The following is a 20,617-nucleotide window of genomic DNA, read 5'->3' as shown; positions in this document are numbered from 1 at the left end:
ATCTAATACTGCCTTCCAGAACGGCCAGCGGCCAGCTTCAATTCAACGAAGAAGACTGTGTGTGAGAGAGAGAGAGAGAGAGAGAGAGAGAGAGAGAGAGAGAGAGAGAGTCGTTTCTTAACTAGGGTTAACCCTGGGAAAATATCAAAGGAAATTATTATTATTATATATATTATATTATTAAAACAGTTTAGCCAGACCACTGAGCTGATTATCAGCTCTCACAGGCTGGCCCGAAGGATTTGTTATGACTTATAATTATATTACTATATATATTTTCTCAATCGATTACAGTTTTTCAAAAACTTTATAATTGGATTATTCACAAATGTTGAAGCTAGAAATAGATATAAAGGAAATCATCGGACAGCGTCGCCTGAAACTGTCTACAGACATTTTTATTCCTTCAGGTGGTAGGTGTATATATACTCAATACAATTCGTTATCTACATGTGTTTAAAAGTTTCTCATATGCATACGCACATACACACATACACGTATATATATATATATATATATATATATATATATTTATATATATACATATAGATATATAGAAATTATATATATATATATAATATATAAATTATATATATATATATATATATATATATATATATATATAATATATAAATATATATATATATATATATATATATATATATATATATATATATATATATATATATATATATATATATATATGAGAGAGAGAGAGAGAGAGAGAGAGAGAGAGAGAGAGAGAGAGAGAGAGAGAGAGAGAGAGAGAGAAAGAAAGTAAAGCCTTGTACCTTTGAAAAGTGCATCCATATGGGGTCCAGCTTTAATCCTTGTGCAACGATATCCTGGCAACTGTTGCATATTCATTGCAGGGACATTTTGCGGCTGATATTCAGAACTAAGAACGATTTAAAATTACTCTGCCTCACCACTGATTCTTTGCCAAAGCCTTGAAGGTATATTTACTGGAAGTGTTGAAATATAATGAATGGCTAACCAAGGTAAACAACAAAACTCTTAAAGGCACCGCGTGAAAGGGCGCGCCATCTCGTGAATGCGTTTGTCTATTCTTAAGAGAAAAAGGAGAAACGATAAAATCGATGCATGAGGTCAGGCCATAGACATGAAAGTCTTCGTGGCTCGGTTTTTGATGACCAGTTGAATACCCGAGTGAGAATAGACGGATTCCGCGCCATAAAAGGATGATGGCAAACCGTTAGAGGTAAGAAAAATGCAATATTTCTCTTCCGATATTGCATTACCACCCTCCTTCCTATAAAAACTGACTATGACAATGTTTTTTTTTAAGAGAAAGGCTTTGAAAAAAGCTTTTAAAAAATACCACACAGTTTTATTGGTAGATTCTCGAGCAATTTTTTCCCCTAGAGCACGGAGAATATCCCATAAAAGAATTTTTGTTGACAAGCATTTCAATTTGCATACAAGTTTGACGTATAACACCGTTCCATTTGAAAAACAGGAACTGAAATAGACGGCGTTGTAAAATGCACTGGCATCAGATGCTTATCTCAGCTTTCTATCTATGATTTGTTACATAGTGGAAATGCTCCGTGTAGGATTTTAACGATGCTAAACAAATATCATGCCTGCTTTTTCTTTTTTTGCTGAGTCGACTAAGAGAAGGGAAAAAAATGCCATAAAATTCAAGGCTGATATACGTACTGTGTCCTCTCTGTCTGTTGTTTGCCATAGTGAAATAAAGATAGGGATGACATTATTGATACAGAAGAATGTTCCTCATTGCCCCCTGCGCCGCCAACAGAAGTGAAAATTTGAAACTTCCACACACACTAAAGGAAGATGGGTCTCTTAAAAGCGTTCTTCTGTTATCATGACTGCTGCATCCTTGCCTTTTCCCTGTCTCTCAAGAATTGATCTACATAATGACATTACGTTGTCTCTCCAGCAACTCTAACCTAATAAAAAAAAAAAAAAAAAAAGAACAGTTGAAATGACGTGTCTTCAATCACCTAGCCTTTTGCTTTCGGAATGATCACTGAGTTTCTTTTCATCTGACGAAGAAGAGTTAGCAGTAAAAAAAAAAAAATGAGGATAACGAAGTATCTGAACAAATCGTAGTATGCGATGGTTTCAAAGAGACGGAATATATATCTGGTGAAAGTTTCATCCAAATTGGGCTGAAGATTATCACCCTGTCGAGACCCTCCTATAAAGTTTAATCAAGATATATTAAATATTTAAATGCAAATTAATCGCTCATGTCTGTTACTGGTCTCTGTGATTCTTGGGTTGCGACTTGCACCATTCACTTGACCTCACTGCACATAATTCACTACATAAGTCGACTGGGGAACATTATTTAAGGGTACATACCCAGACAACCGCCTCTGCGATCCAGGTCAAACCAGGCACCTTTAAGCAGACAGTCGGGTACATCTTCCATCATGAGAGAGAGAGAGAGAGAGAGAGAGAGAGAGAGAGAGAGAGAGAGAGAGAGAGATTAAATCCTATTACCGATTCAGTATTCAGTCAAGAGACATGAATGAAAATATTACTCTGCAACACAGGATTCCCATTCATGAAATATAATGCTACTCTGATACTGAAACCGTCAGCAAACGAGAATTGGTCCATTTTCCTAACGAACTGATCTACCTTTTTTTTTTCTTAAACCACCCAGAATCTTCTATCATATCAGATTTATGCGACTAAATTTTTTTATTTAGTTTTTAAATTTTTTATAGGCGAAATACCTAAGGTCTTAGACAAATCACTGTCGTCAGTTTAGGTGAAGTATCTGTCTATATAAATAGCAATTCCGCTCCAGTGCTTTGAATGCTCCAGCACAATATCGGAGGGAACTAGGAACTGGAATATTTACGATTCCATAATTTAGGAACGTACTGCAGTAGCGATAATGGGACACCGATATCTAGTTTAATCGGTTATCCTTGTGAAGAATTGGCAGTAATTGTAGGATGATATCGACAATGGCGCACTTGCAATAACTAAAAGGAATAACACACTTCTCTTCTTACAGTTTATATTATCTTTCATAAAATTCCCACGTCTGGTTGAAGACGGAGCTATGGAGACACACGACGGTGTTAAAGGGCGCAGGTGAGGCCTCTTTGTTACATTAAATGGACAAATTTGTACAAATTTGTGGTTGTTTTTCCTTCTGCTTGACTGTCCATTAGATTTTATATGCTTCAATGCGCCAAGAAATGTACCAGTTTTTTCAGTATAATCTCTGATATTCTCTTCGCCTGCCACTTTAGTTTTAATAATAATAATAATATACAATTTTACAATGTACACTGCAACCATCCTATGATGTAACGGATCAGAAAAATCGCTTGTAATACACACACACACACACATATATATATATATATACCTATATGCTATATATATATATATATATATATACACATACACACACACACACACACACACAATATTGACACACACACACACACATATATATATATATATATATATATATATATATATATACATACATGTGTGTGCAAAAGTCTGTATGAAGTAAGTTTTGTCCATTTGTGAGAGTGCATGAGTACTGGACCCAGCGTACTTATGCAAATTTCCAACACCATGTATCAGTCATCTTGAAGATGCCTTAGAAAACGGAGAACGAAAGCGGTCATAATTTATTCCCAGTGTTTCATTTTCCCACACATTTCTAACTTTGTGGAAGACAGATCACAAGATTAAATGCTAATACTCTCCTCCTCGCCTAATGATGAGATGCTTGCATCTGAGAGAAGACCTTCAAGGAAAGTGATGTTGTTGTTTTTTCTATATAGATTTTCGATAGGCGCCAGGCATCCCGAGAAGGGACATACATTTGCGGCAGATGCGAAGGCCAGTATATTCGGATCTAAAAGCCCTCCGGGGACCGGTACAGATCTAAAAGCAACCCCCAGGGGACTAAGAAACCTTCCTAAAATGTCAGTAGGTGGCCTCTGGCCGCCTGTGGTCGTATTTCCCCTTGCCATTTGAGAAGAGGAGCCTTGCAATGATGTGGCATTTGGAGACGCGATTTTTTTCCTCCAGGTTCTACGGGCTATTTCCCGTCTATGCTTCGAGAGAGAGAGGATTAGGGTTTTCGTTCTGTGTAGCCAGCACTGACGAACTGATATAATGTTTCTTATATGGATTATTTCTGCATGAATATGTGGTCATTTTACTATTATGCAAGCATCATTGTTTATCTTCTTTCATCCATTATGGGGTATGATTTTGAATTTGCGTTTCATATTTGTGATTATGTCACCTCCCTTATAGTTTTCTTTTCCGGTCTACTTCATTGACACTTTTTTCACTATCAAAAACTCTCAGGAATAAACACAACCACATACTGTACATAAATACATGCACACACACAAATACAGAGACAGGTATACATAGCGTATATATATGCATATATATATATATATATATATATATATATATATATATATATATAATATATATATATATATATATATATATATATATATATATATATATATATATATATATATATATATATAAATATATATACATAAATAGGTAGAAAGATAAACAGATAGATATGGATATACTGTAGATATACAGATATTAAGCCATTGGTGATAAAGTACTTATCAAATACAATTCCCCTTGGGGCTAATTTATTCCCGATGTATAGTGAATAGTATCCTAAAACAAATGTACTCATAGAGCTCTTCAACGTTAGAATAAATGTCTTGAATCTCTACAACTTTTTATATTCTTCTAAACAAAAGCAATGGATTTTACTATAGCCAAATGGAACTCAAGTCTTAATTCCCACGAACTTCATTTAACATGAAAAAGATTTCACTTAATATTACACAGATTTCTACAGACATGTTTAATCCGCATGAAATTTTCTTCGTTTTGATGGGATTAAATTGAAAGGAGGTTCAGATATTCTTAAGTAACTACGAATTTAAATTGAGCTCAGTCCCATATTCTCGCCAGACTGCGACACGAGAGACCTTGACCCGAGGAAATGATTCGTGAACAAATGAGATTTAATAAAGCTTTGCTGATATTCTTTTTACTCTTAATGTCCATTATAAATCTCCTTTTAGTTTCCTGGTGGCTATAGAGTCTCGCTCGAATGGGATTTGCGCAGGAAATTAGAACATTGCTTACCGGGTTACTCGAAATATTGCTTGGAGAATATTTCAAAGCGACAATTTGCTGTGAAATATAGCAAGGCCTTTCTGCAAAAGATCTCGTAGTTATTAGTGAATCAAAATGTTTTATTTCCTAACATATTGAGTGACGTTGTCTTATTTCCTTCCTAGTTTTTGTTTAGTCCCTGTATTAGGATGCTCTTTTTCACGTTTTTTCTTATATATATATATATATATATATATATATATATATATATATATATATATATATATATATATATATATATATATATATATATATATATCAACCACAATCCAAAAATCACAAGTTTTATGTCTCTCTCTCTCTCTCTTTATCTCTCTCTCTCTCTCTCTCTCTCTCTCTCTCTCTCTCTCTCTCTCTCTCTCTCTCTCTCTCATGGTATAGCTAAATTAGATTTGGAAAGCTCCGTCCCTCTCAGTCCCATGCAATACAAAAGGAAGGTAACCTTGTTAAGTTTCTTACGCTGGAGGACCTTGTGAGCGGAATCCTGCAACGTTTCTCAGTGGGCGAGGTGATTTCCTTAAAACCCGAATTTTAAACAATTTCAACACTAGTCTGTTCCAAAAGAGAGTCATTTTCTTAATCTTGGTTCTCTTGATATCAAAATTTGATACAGAATAGCAACAGAGATGGCGACTTTGCATTATATGCATCTCAGGAGAGATACGAGTAGATACAGGTTGTCTCATTTTTAATGTCTAGTTCTGACAGTCTGAATGAAATTCTCCAGGGTGATAAATCACAATTGAAAGGAATTTTTTCGAAAGTCTCTTTCTTTGTTATTCCATATCATATTGGAATGGAGCCTTTCTTTTTATATAAGGTAACGCAGGTTACAGATCTGATATCATTCAGAGCATATTGAGCCAGTGGCAACTAGAAGCTTTTGATACGTTTTCATTAATACCAAACATTCCTTTTGCTGGGGTTCCGCAGGATGTTAACGTGGCAACGGTGTTGTTTTTAAGGTTTACTGGTGACATAATTGTCGGCCCAGAAAAGAAAGGGTTTACAGAATGAACACAATTCGATAATCTTCCTGTTATTTAGTCCTCCACTATGTGGAGTGAAGTTTCTGCTGTCCCTGACAAACTTAAAAAGGATCTGTGTGTATAAGACTGAACTCCGCCTAATTTATGCTGTTCGAAATTAATCGGTATACATAACAAGACTTCATAATCCCTTTGATTGCAAGTTTTTTTTAACATTAGTTTCTAGACACAACCATTTAATGTTGCCAGATACCAAGACATTACTAGTGTGTATCCTTTACCTTTCTTTCCCCGTAAAGAAAAATAAAAATATTAGATGTCACTTGTATCTAAGCGAATTGTCCGTTCGGTTTTACTGAAAGCTTCAAGCGAGTTTTCGAAACAGAGAAAAAGGAGGGAGACATGGAAATAAAGTTACAAGGTTAGTGTAGGAACACAAAACAACGTCGGACAGAAGTTAGACAGTTGAATTAAAATAGGATGGGGATGTTATATATTATATACATATATATATAGAGAAAGAGAGATATATATATATATATATATATATATATATATATATATATATATATATATATATATATATACATACATATATATATACACATACATATATGTTTCAGTTTTTCTGCATATGTTCTTGAAAAGAAAAAATGTCTTTTTGCTGGAAAGGGATGCTTTTAGGAGTACACTCAAGTTTATTACCTGCGTAGTGTTTCTTAAAACAGAGGTATACTTACTGGGGTGTTGTTATTATTTCTATTTAGTTTTATTTCCTTGCATGTGATTTGTGATTAATTATTTTTAGAAGTTCTGTTTGGCTAGAAGAAGATTTCTAGCCAAACAAAACTGTAGATCTGTAGAAAATGTGATCGCCAGAAGATGCCAGAATTTTATCAGATTTTGACGGGTAGAAAATAATTAAAAAAGTGTTTGTAGACAATGGGAGGACTATGGGATTATGATCTGATATACTTTAATCTCTTTTAACCGAATATATTCGTGACAGGGAAAGATCAAATTTCTCAAAAATAAATTATTTCCTAGTCATGAATCAATGCAAAATATTACGATAATGAATTCTTGGTACGGGACGCTATATATTCTCAATAAATTTAGACTTGTTTCAGGTGAAAATATGACATCGAAAAATAAAAGACAAAATGCAACAACTGCACTTTATATAGAAATGAACCGGGGGAAATTTTCAGGCTCGAGACTTAATTACAACTGTTTTACATTCCTTGATTATATCTTTATAATAGGATCCTGCGCGCGAAGTGGTTGGAATACTCTAATAACACCAGACTGTTATCGTAAGAGATCAATGTAGCATATGTGATATAACCAACGCAAAAATATTCGGTATGTTTCTCTTAATGATTTGTTGGAAACAAACCTTATAGCTCAACATTTATTTCATTATGTCTGTTTTCAGAACAAGCATTCTTAAAGAGCTGTAGATAACTGCATTGGAAAAGGCTTTTAAGCAAATAATTCTGAAGACTTAGACAAAAAACAAGAGACTGATAAGCAACCAAACCTTATGTATCGCATCAATCATTTAAATCTGGCATGTAAAAAATGTAACTGAGTACCCAGTAAACATCGTAATAATTTGATTTAAAAAACTGATAATCATGCACCCTAACCTAAGTTCCTAGATAAAACTACCCCAGTACCAGTCCACGAGGAAGAAGAAAGGACCCACAGAAATCAACAAAAAAGTTTAGATCTACAAGGAAGCCAACATCCAATATTGGATCCCTGCTAAAAATACGAGCTATGTCCTTCCCTGTGCTCACGGCTACCTGTGATTTGTGGAAGACAGATTCCCTCCCTCAAACTCATTTAGTCTTTACATTTTTATGAAACGATGGGGATTGAAGGGAATTTCTCCATCTCCGTATGCTGAATGTGTTCATTCTTCACAGGGTTTCCTCCTCCGATGAAATCGAAACCTAAAAACGTTAACTCTACTTTCACAATTGTAAGTTAAGTAAAGAAAGCTTAAATCCTTTCCTATTCTTCACAACACATGTTTCTAAGCCTTCACTTCTCTTCTTTTTTTAATGAGTTTATTTCATTTGTCTCTCTCTTTGCTTTCACTAAACTGACTCGGAGATCAGACTGCCTATAAATCTCTTCGCTGATTCAAGATGTCAGTCCCAAATCACTACAGTATACATGAATTTTAAACTACGAATGGTCCATTTGATTGAAAAACAAGAAAAAACGCCTCCCTTTTTCATATTATATCTGAATTGGCCCATTCAAACCTCTAGGGTAGTGTCTGATTCGGTCATATGTTTGAATGAAAAACAAAATGGATCGATCATCCCGAGCTTGGAGGCTTCTTAACCGACGTCTGAAACAGCGTCGTGTTATTGAAATTGTTCTGAATGGCTTATGTCTAAAAACATTCACTTTGATATAAATTCCATCTCTATTAAATATAAATTCCATCTCTATTAAAATTTCTTATAAGAGCACTTGTTGGCTTAGGAAGTAGGAACTATTCAAATATAAACATTTTCGGAGGTCAGAGAACCGGTGAAGATACGAATATCTACTGGTCAGTTTTAGTGCAACACTTTTCAGACGCTCTTAGAGAGAGAGAGAGAGAGAGAGAGAGAGAGAGAGAGAGAGAGGCAATACTAAACCTCCATTTTGATACCACCTTTAAAATTGTTTTGTGATACAGAAGTCAAAAAGTTTAAAAATGAATAAAAAAATAAAATAAAATAAATGCAAGTTAATGGTAAAGAAGCAGCGGATGAAAGAGAATGAATGAAGACATTAACCCTAACAAGAACTCAATTAGCATCCCTTATCGTAGGAATCAAAATATCTATCACGAAAAGAGTTACAGGAAACAAAGTATTTTCATCTTGTTTCTTGCGGCTCCAGCTTTTCATCTTATCGTACATTACTTTACTTTTTATCTTACCTAATTATGTACATGATAAAAATTAAAATGACCATTACACATACGATGAACACGACTTATCACACAACACCATTTCCTGTGATTGACTGATTCCCATCATGCAAAGCAAGAGAAAACATCGACACGACGAAGGCCTTCCTTAATCGTCGATCCCCAGCAAAGTTTCGTGATGGTGTAAAATTGCTGTTATTTACTAAAAGGTGTTTTAAAACATTCTTGGCCGTCAGAAATAAAGAAGCCAGCGACTACGTGAATGAGGTGAAAAATACTGAGAAAATGTAGTTCTTTATGTTCTCTGATAGCGGCACTGATGGACGTTTCAATTAAATTGGCTAGCGAGCTCCAGCGTGATGGTTCAATGACTTGTAAATAACCGAAATTGCGAGCATATTGCCGTCTAATTTCTTCCTTAATGGCGCAGTAAATAATGATATACGTTGCCGTGATTTATCAGTAGATTATTAATTCGTATCGCAGAAGTTTCTAGAATCCAGGAGTTAAAATGACAGAAGTTAAACATTATATTAATCTTATAAATACGATACTGTCCTATAGCTACCAATGATACTACAACAACAATAACAACAACAACTACTGTTACTTCTACTACCACTACTACTACTGCCAGTATTATGAAAGAACAGAAGCCTTGAAAAGTTATATTAAAAGAAACAGAAAATTAAGGCCCATTTTATTTACATCTACTCAGAAACATATATACATACGTACATACATACGTACATGTTTGCACATACATATACACGTTCTATAACAAATGACAGTCTACGTTTTATTTGAAGTAAGATAATCATAAATAGAGGACTTATTATTAATGACAATTGCCATGTGTATATGTACCCCATGTTTAGCCTAGATATATAAAGTTCCTTTTATAACCATTAAAGCAAAATGAAAATGATTAATAAAATCCCTGACATGAATTAAGTTGCATATGCTCATTTATCATTAAAAAAGACGACTCAGGAGTCATGCTGACTCTTTTTGATAGGGAAATATCGATACCATGTTTGTGTTTAGTGTATACAAGCAACATTCTGAATCATTTGCATAACGTTTTCATTTCAACATGAATTATGTAAACGCGATTTAACTCGTTTCTATATATCTTTAGCTTTAGTAGTATAATGTTATTTTTTGTCATTTTGTAATGTTCAATTTTAGTCTAAAACAAGACATGAACAGATAATGAGGAATAATCAATCGTCAGTAATCAATGGTTTTAAGCAAAGTTCACTTATGTGTGTGTGCATATATATATATATATATATATATATATATATATATATATATATATATATATATATATATATATATATATAATATATAAAAAATATAAACTTTTAGGACATAGTTTTTCTCTTATACAATTCTCGTTTAAAGCAATTGCTTTAGTGGCGTCAGTAAGTTTCTTGCAGGTATCTTCCTACCAACGGAGTTTTTTCCGATTCTCGTTCGTCAATTCCTGGTGAAAAATACGCAGACTTCCTACTTCCATTTATTGATTTTTGTCGCGATAGCTGTTTCGCCTTTAAGCCACATTCACACATTCGGGTATCAAGTCACACATGCCCACGCATGAACGAAGTTGGTAGTTGGCAACCTGCTTATGTAAGTTATACGAAAATGTCCCGTAATGTATATTTAAGATCGTGGGCATGCAGGGCGGAGTCGGGAGGTCGCTACGCACCAGCCCAGCATGTGTGGGGAGCCGCATATGTTTCGACATGTTCAAAAGATACTTGTCTGCTCACGTCAACCGTCATTTTGAGTGGCTTCACACGCACAGCGTGGTGCATAGCTAGCGTGTGCGGCGTGCCTGCGGGGCAATGACATGTGGTCCCACGCTGCTCTCCTGTTCCCACCAAGCACCGCGCAGGTCCTCATGTGGTGAGGGAGCATACGCAGCAACAGCGCCTCTTCCCTGGTACCCGAAACAATGAGGCAGCACTGCGTCGGGTGTATAAAATGACGTGCGGCATGTATACAGCTTCAGTTCCTCTCCCAGACAGTCAGCAGCAACACCACCTCTCGCCCCTTCAGTGCCTTTGTCAGTAGACCTGCGGACTACAATGCTCAAAGAAAACACCAAAAGACAGCAGAAGGGGGCTTACAAACCTCCAACATGCCAGTCAGGAGCTGAGACGGCCTCTACAAAGAGACCATCTGCTACAGGCACCCCTGCAGGCGCCATGGAGGAGGAGGATGTGGTGATACACCTCGAAGAGGCCGACGAGGTGGACATGGCCAGTGACAACAGCCTATTCAACAAAGAGGATGTCGCCCTGGATGACGAAGACTACGCTGATGATGACGTCAATGAGGAAGCTGCTGACGGCACTGCCCCTGCGACTGATGAAGCAAGAAGAATCCCTCTGTCATCGTCTCAGATGCAAATGAGAGGCTGGTGGGGGGGTGGTTGGAGCAGGAGGCAAAATTCATATCCAATAAGGGCATGACTGCATACAAGGACAAGGTGAGGGTGTGAAGGGCATTTGAGGAGAAGGGGAGGTCACTTGATCCTCCTGTGTCAGGCACTGACCTCAGACCTGGTTTACCTCCCTCCAGGACCTGCTTTGGACACCTCACAGCAGAAAAAAAGTGGTCAGGGGACCAGCAGACGACTGACGGACGCGGAGAGGTGGATACTGAACATCTTCCACTCTCAAGCCCCACATCGTCCGACAAAAAGAAAGCCCAAAAGGTGTTGGGACTTCCAATGGTATGTCTTATTTATTGCTTCATTGTTTAGGTAAATTAGTGACTGGCTTTATTGCATAGTTTATTTAATTAATGAAACTACAACCTTGTCATTGCAACATTTATTTACATTCTCTCATACATGTTCCATCTCTTTTACAGTTCTGCTGCAGCTGTTTGCACCAACCTCCTGCCCAAGGATCCTGCCCTTGCTGATCCTGCCGCTTTCTGATCCTGCTGGCAGTGGCACTCCAGTCCCCTGTTCATCCAATGACCCGTCCTCTGCCATCGATGACCTTCAACTAAGGAAGTCACAGAAGCAGGACAGGCCTCCAAATGGGGTCCTGGAAGTGTTGCTGCAACAAGCTGAGTCAACTCAGGCAAGGCTAGAGGGGGTCACAAAATCTTTGGCTGACCCCAAGCTGACGTACCGGCAGAATGCTCTGGACGAGCTTGCCTATGACTGTGTGGATGTGGGGCCTGAGCTCAAAATGGTGCTGAAGATGGAGTTCCTCTTACCATACAGCACTTTGTGAGGGCAACCAAAGAGGGCATCACGAGGCCCCCCACGTCAGCTGATACCCCACACCCAAGCAGAAGCCCTTTGGGATGCTCCGCCTGTGGCCCCAGTTCCCCCTCCTGCTACGACTCCAACATATGTGCCACTTGCTACACCTAGTGGTGGCATGACCCAGCCTCTCAATCTCACAGCGCAACAGGTGGCGATGCTGCACACTCAACTGTCTGCACCTGGAGTGACGTCCACACCCAGGGACCTCAACATTTCTCTGCCAACCAGCAGCTTCCTGGAGAGTCTCTAGTTGTCTATGTACGTATATATTTATATTTTTGTGTGTCAATGAATTAATGTATTAGTATGAATGTAAACATATATATTTTTTGTATTTTTTGTGTTAATGTATTAGTATTAATGTAAACACATTTTGTGTATGTGTCAGTGTATAAGTATTATATAAACAAATGTATATTTTTTGTATTATTGTATGTTTCAATGTACTGTATATATCAGTATTAGTATAAACAATAAACATATAACTTTTATTCAATGAACTAAAAACCATCAAAGTAACAAAATGAAGTAAGAATGATAACACAAATAAGACATATGCAAACAACTACATAGTTGAAAATTAACTTATGTTAAGGAAAATGAATAAAGCATAAGTACCACAATGTCATATGCAAAATAACATATAATTGAACAATAACTGTTATTCAATGAACTAAAAACAATATCAGTAAAAAAATGAACTGAGAATAATAACAAATAAGACATGTGCAAAATGATATAATAATTGAAACAAAACTCTTAACTGAAATAAATATTAGTGCCAATATATACTAAGAATAATAACACAACTATTATTCAATGAACTGAAACATTTAAAAGTAAAAAACTGAACTAAGAATAACACAAATAAGACATGCAAAAAACAAAAATGCCTAAATACAAATGAAAAATAAACAGTACGGACATAAAAAAATAAGGAAGTCGACATACAAAAGTAACAAATAAGGAGGAGAAATAAATATAACAAATATAAAATCCCAAACATATAAATGCAGGCTAACAATAGTTCTCCTGCCAAGTAACGGAACCGGCAGGAGACAAAGAGTAGTCTTTCAGGATGTTGCGTCGTTCCTTGCCATTCGTGGTTGCAGTGATGCCGCCCACAGTTGGAAGTGCGTCACCTAGGGGCGGGTCACTCCTCCAGGGACCAGGTATGAAGTCATGTGTGACGGGGTTCTCCTGATCTCCTTCCTGTGTGGATTTCTTGTTATTATAAGATTGTGCAGAACACATGCGGCCAGCATTACTGACTCTGCACGGTCAGGCTTGATACACATTGATGTGTGGAGTACTCTGAATTTGCTGGCCAGAATCCTGAAGGCGTTCTCCATCGTCCGGCGTGCCCTACTTAATCTGTAGTTGTATATCCACTCCTCCTTGGACAGGCCTTTTTTGGAGGTAGGGCTTCATAAGATGGTTCTGCAGAGGGAAGGCATCATCGCCAAGCAGGAAGTAGTCCACATGAGCTCCATTTATTGCATTTGGTAGGGCCTCAGGTTGGGGAAGGTTTGCTTCCTGTTTTGCCAGCATTTCACACACACGGGTCTGGGCAAATACACCACCATCCGACTCTGACCCAATGGCACCCACGTCCATGTAGAGGAACTTATATGAAGCGTCGACAATCGCAAGTAGAATCATGGGGAAGAACTTCTTGTAGTTGTAGTAATATGTACCACCAAGGGGAGGGTTACGGAGCCTGATGTGTTTGCCGTCTATTGCTCCAAGTACATGGGGGAAGTTCCACCGTTCCTCAAACCTGTGGGCAACCTGTTGTAGCACCTGCAGTTCCTCATCTACGTAGACAGCAACAATGGCCCTCCAGGTCTCAGGTACAATGTAACTGATGGTGTTGTGGGCTACTGGGAATGCATATTGCAGACTCTTGTATGAGTCACCCGTGGCGAGGAAACGTAGGGTGATAGCCACACGCAGTCCTGGCGTAAGGGGTTCCCTCCAAAATGTGCGTTGCTTCTGAATGTAGGGTGTGACACATTCAACTATTTCACTGAATATGTCCCCGTCAGTTCGGGTAAAATTCCTGTATAGTTCTGGATTTTTGGATACCAGTTCCTCCATCGGGTTGTCATAGTGGCCTAGCTCCACCCTTCTTTGCAGGTATGGCCAAGCCCAAACCCTCCTCTGTCTCCTTGTTTTTTTTTTTTATTTTAAATTGCAATGTAGGTCTTCACAACTTCCACCAATACCATGCAGTGCACATGCTCCATGACGGCCTCCATTACCTTTCTTTTTTGTCTGTTTGCTGGTATTATAAGGGCAAGGATGTCGTCAATGTTCTCCATGTTGATTCAGCAGCAGGGGAACACTTCTTGCTGCAGGTAGGCAGTGAATGGAACTGCAATCACATGTGTGCAGCACAGCCCTTTTGTACCTTATGTATACCCTCCGATGTATGTGGGGATAATGTGAGGACGTTGTGAGGTTGTAACGCACAACGTTACACATATGGTACACGTATGTGGGAGTTACTTGCTCTGCCACGCACTACTTGTGGGGGTGTGGCCTATTGTGGCAATTCACGTAAGCATTCCGTCAATCTTGCGCAGTGCGCAGGCTTAATACACATTGCTTCGTACTTACGTTATGGCATCGTTATGTTGACTGCACAAGCTTTACGGACATCAGCCTGTGACACATATCCACTTGATCACGCCGAGAAAACCCTGTACAGCCATGTTTCACATGCGTGAATGTGGGTGAGCTTGATATGTGAATGTGTGAATGGAGCTTGACGCTTACTGACGTTCGTTGGACTGACGCTTACAAGACTGACGCTCACTGACGATTGTAGGACTGATGCTCACTAACGCTTGTTGGACTGATGCTCACAAGACTGACACTCATTGCAGCTCATTGGACTGACACTCGTTGGACTGACACTCCGCTGATGCTCCTTGGACTGACACTCTTTGGACTGATGCTAGCAAGACTGACGTTCGTTGTACTGACGCTCACTAACGCTTGTTGGTCTGACATTCACAAGACTGATGCTCACTGATGCACGCAAGAATGACGCTTGTTAGACTGATGCATAAAAGAATGACGCTCACTGACACTTGGTAGACTGACGTCATTAGACTCAAGCTTGTTAGACTGACTCTCATTAGAGTGACAAACATTAGACTGACTGTCATTAGACTGACACTCATTAGACTGACTGTCATTAGACTGATTCTCATTAGACTGATACTCATTAGACTGGCACCCATTAGACTGATTCTCATTTGACTAATGCTCATTAGACTGACTCTCATTACACTGACGCTTGTTAGACTGACTGTCAACAGACTAACTCTCAATAGACTGATGCTCGTTAGTATGACACTTGCAAAACTGATGCCCACAGACACTCATTAGACTGATGAATGCAAGACTGACACTTATTAGACTGATGCTCACACACACTATCTCTCCCTCAGTTGCCTTATTATCATTATTATTATAATTATTATTACAATAATATTAAAAGTAGTTGTAATGGCATCATCGTTATCACGTGAGAAGAAAAAGCATTTTTTTCCTCACTTTTCTTTTTTCCTCATTTGATGACATCATCAGAGAATCTGAGGAGGTTCTTCCCCTGACATAGGTACCCTAAAGGGATGCTTTACTTAGGGCACCCTGAGTCCCCTGAGCCTTGTGGTTCAGGCCCTCCCCAGGCCTGCTTCATCAGCCTGGCAGGAAGCCTGCCTACCTCCAGGGAAGCAGCCTATGAGGAGGATCTTCCCCCAGTCAAGAGTGCCTTCAAGGGAAGCCATCTTTAGGGTGCCATGAGGTCCCTCAGCCTTGTGGTTCAGGCCCTGTCCCCAGCCTGGCAGGAAATCTGCCTACCTCCAGGGAAGCAGCCTCTGAGGAGGATCTTACCCAGTCAAGGGTGCCTTCAAGGGAAGGCATCCTTAGGGCGCCTTGTGCCCCTCAGCCATGTGGTTCAAGCCCTCCCCAGGCCTGCTTCCTCAGCCTGGCAGGAAATCTGCCTGCCTTTAGGGAAGCAGCCTCTGAGAAGGATCTTTCCCAGTCAAGGGTGCCTTCAACGGAAGGCATCCTTAGGGCGCCTTGGGGACTCAGCCTTGTGGTTCAGGACCTCCTCTCTCTCTCTCTCTCTCTCTCTCTCTCTCCCCGCAACCACATCCTATCTGGCTGTATCTTCGTATTGCGACAGGTAGGTCAGCTTACCAAAACTAATCACCTGAGGAATCACCACGGAGGATTCTCTGAATGTAGGCCTACAGCACTGCCCGAGGGAAGATGGCAAACGTTCGAATATAACATTCACTTCCTTCCCCCTCGTTACATTCTACATCAATAGATGTCACATAAGTACAAATATCTTTCCACAGACTTCCACATACGTCTTAGAACACTTGGCAAGTGAAGTCATGATAACTCTATTCTATAATAAGGTAGTTCTTTTTATTACTTACTGTAGAGCAATCTGCATCAGGGAAAATGACCCTCCCCCGCCCCCCACCCTCTCTCTCTCTCTCTCTCTCTCTGGTCCTCAGTTCACATATGAATATCCCATTAATATAACATAATTTTACCATGTTATTTTGATGTTTATTGTTGTTCACGGTAATATCCCTCTGAGAACGTATTCATGAAGTGAAATGATTGCATGTTATTGTCATATCCTTATTTTGTAGGTTAATCAGATGGGTACAAATATAGCAACTGCTTATAGTCTCGATTCAGCTTTATTTATAGGAAACTAAAATGTATAGGTCATGTGAGTATAGGGAGTTAATAATGTGTTCAAAGGCTAAATATTTCGTTTCATTTTGAGTTCTTTTTCATTCTATCTTCAAAAGCGACCAATGGGAATTTTCCTTTCATTATATCTAGAAATTGTATGAAAATGATCAGTGAATGAAATCGTACTTTAATTATGTCTTCAATCCTCGGTATACTCTAAGGCGACCACGTGGTCCCCATGCGGTCCTTTCTCCACCAAAAACTGTACAGCAATTTTAACTATAAGCAAGTCGTGAACGGCATCTATTGGCCACCGAAGAAAATCATGGCAAGTGGACAACTGCATCTTCCAAGATGGGCGTGAAATCTACCTAATTATCTTTATGAAAAGCTTTCCCTCATTATATAAGATCATATTTGTGTTCAGATAACAAAATACAGCGCCTTGGGAATAAATCATTCATAAAAAGGAAAATTTCACGATAATCATAGACGACATGAAGATCCAGGCATACCAACATAATCAGATTCAACACCGCATTTCAAACAGCAATGTCACAGTTCTCAGCATGAGACAGTTGAATAAAAAGTAATCGATTTGAAACTGAGATTTCTGAACTGACTACAGACCACTTGGAATGAAAAAATATCTTGATTTCACCTGCTTTAAAAGCCGGTAGATTGGCAGTTCCGACAACTGCAATTACTGTTCGTAGACATAACGATCGTGGCGTGTTTTATCCCGACCCCAAATGCATGCAGGGGACAAAGTCATGCCTTTAACAGTTTTTATTTTGGGGGCCGGGCTGGTGGAGGGGGGGAGGAATCTTGCGAAAATAAACATATAAGCAGAATAAATGATGTATCATTATTTATATATTAAAATCCTTTAAGGTCAACAAACTGTATTGTTAGAGTTGAAGATATATTTCCAGTATTCAGCATAAACAAATTAAACAGAGATACTTCTTCATCTCATCTGCTGAAACTGATAAATTTCTGCTTCATCATTTTATGAAACCAAAGTATCTGAGAACCCTTAGGCAATGTCTAAGGTACGAAGGACTGTATGTGGTTGCAATGAGAATAGGAATTTGCACAGAGCAGTTGGAATGGAGCATATGATGACACAGCACATATTGGAAGAATAATATCTCCTCTTTTACACAACTGCACCAAAATTTAAAGTTTCCAACTTCAAGATAACCATTCCCGTAGGGGGGTAGTGCCATCAGTGCACCTCATGCGGTGCACTGTAGGCATTACTTGAGGTTCTTTGCAGCGTCCCTTCCATAGCCCCTAGCTGCTATAACCCCTTTCATTCCTTTTACTGTACCTCCATTCATATTATCTTCCATCTTACTTTCCACCCTCTCCTAACAATTGATTCACAGTGCAACTGCTTTGGGGTTTTCCTCCTGTTACACCTTTCAAACCTTTCAACTCTCAATTTCCTTTCCAGCGCTGAATAATCTCATAAGTCCCAGTGCTTGGCCTTTGCTTTCTGACGAATCTTGGTCTGATTGCAATATTGCCGTATTGCAAGGAAATCGCTATATATTGCAATTTCGTAGGCATATTAATTATCCAGTCTGAAGGAAAAGTGGGTTTGTTCGACGAAAAAATCCGTGGTCTGTATCCTTGCCATTCTTGCCAATGTTGCCTGGCTTGCAACATTGTCGCATTGCAAAGATATTGAAATATTTTGCAACCTATGTATTTTCATGATCAGAATGTAAAAAAATTGCATTTTATCCAGTTCGAAGGAAATCGTAAATGATGAATAAAATGTGTAGAATGTATAGCGCATAAAATCCGTAACAAATGCAAGCAGCAAAAAAAAAAAAAAAAAAAAGGACTGGACAAATGCAGCTTCTTGGCCCTCCAGGGACGTTCCTTTAAAAAAAAATGAATGCTGGTTTGAAAACAATGTTTTGCCAGCTGGCAACAGATAATGTTGAAAGCTTTTGACCCAGATGCAAATAAACAAAAGGGATAAGATGAATCCTTATTTATAAATTTACAATGTTTTGCAATACAAAAACCAAAAGGCACTAAACAAAAGCTAAAAAAAGGCAAAATAAACAACAGCAGGCAGAAAAAAATAATAAACATATGTCACCAAGACAGCAAAAAACAATGTCACCATTTTTTACGTCAACAGGACCAACAAACTGCCACAGCCCTACCAGACTTTGACGAAAACACCAAAACAAAAAAAAACTTGAAGGTTTTGAACCAAGTTCCTGCAGAACCATCACTGACACCTCCTCACCAAAAGAAAAAAAGATTGTTTTGTCCTGCATGAAATGCCGTAACAAGAGCATCCACAGACCACTTGCAGAATTTTTTAATATTGAAAATGACTGACGGCAAATGCAACAAACAGGGGAAAACAACAAAAAATAAGATGAGCTTATTGCATTAATTTATTTAATATTTACTTTTATTAAATGGGCTTTAAAAAAAAAGGCAAAAATAAACAACAGCAGGCAGAAAAAAATACTAAACATACGCACTCCATATTTTACTTTTTAGCCCCCACGCTGTCAAAATCACACGAAATGGGTTTGTGCTCCATTTGTTGCTCAAAAATCGACCAAACTGCTTTGCCTTAGGTTTTCTCACTGACGAAAAAACATCAAACAAAAAAACTTGAAGGCAGTTTCCAAAGCCAAGGGAACGAGTTCAAACCAGCAAGAACCATCATTAATGACACCATCTACTTTCAGCAGTCCTTAGGTTTTCTAAAATGGGAAATTAGAGTTTAAATTTGAAATTAGATAAAATGTAGTCTACTGGATCTTGGGAGGTGCAAATCAGCTATTGAAACTTCGAACTGAATAAAAGGCAGCAACTGGGACTCTAATGGCAAATATGCATTCGAAATCACAATATATTGCAATTTGCTTGCGATACGGGAAGGTTACAAGCAAACTCATGACACACAAAATAACAAGACAATTAGGATGGTTTTGGGGGAACGAACCCTTTTGCTTCTGTGCAAATTCCTATTCTCATTGCAACCACATACAGTCCTTCCTACTTAGACATTGCCTAATGGTTCTCAGATATTTTGGTTTCATAAAATGATGAAGGAGAAATTTATCATTTTCAGCAGATGAGTTAATGAAGAAGCTCTGTTTGATCTGTTTATGATGAATACTGGAAATATATCTTCAACCCTAACAATACAGTTTGTTGACTGTAAATAATTTTAATATATAAATAATAGCACATCATTCCTTCTACTTATATGTTTATTTTCACAAGATTACTCCTCAACCCACCTCCACCACCCCCCAAAATAACAACTGTTAAAGGCATGACTTTGTCCCCTGCATGCATTTGGGGTCGGGGTAAAACACGCCACGATCGTTATGTCTACGAACAGTAACTGCAGAGTTGTCGGAACTGCCAATCTACACGGCTTTTAAAGCAGGTGAATTCAAGATA

General features: G+C 38.3%; 1 protein-coding gene across 1 annotated transcript; it reads right to left on the bottom strand.

Annotated features, from left to right (window-relative positions):
• Positions 1–13,792: 13,792 nt before the first annotated feature.
• Positions 13,793–14,527, bottom strand: LOC136832354 (uncharacterized). Its single transcript, XM_067093264.1, has one exon. The coding sequence runs from the start codon at positions 14,525–14,527 to the stop codon at positions 13,793–13,795; it is 735 nt and encodes a 244-aa protein (XP_066949365.1).
• Positions 14,528–20,617: the final 6,090 nt, after the last annotated feature.

This window comes from Macrobrachium rosenbergii, chromosome 49 (assembly GCF_040412425.1).
Source record: "Macrobrachium rosenbergii isolate ZJJX-2024 chromosome 49, ASM4041242v1, whole genome shotgun sequence".
Lineage (NCBI taxonomy): Eukaryota > Metazoa > Arthropoda > Malacostraca > Decapoda > Palaemonidae > Macrobrachium > Macrobrachium rosenbergii.
Note: the sequence above shows the minus strand (reverse complement) of the source record. Positions and strands in the feature narration are given on the sequence as shown.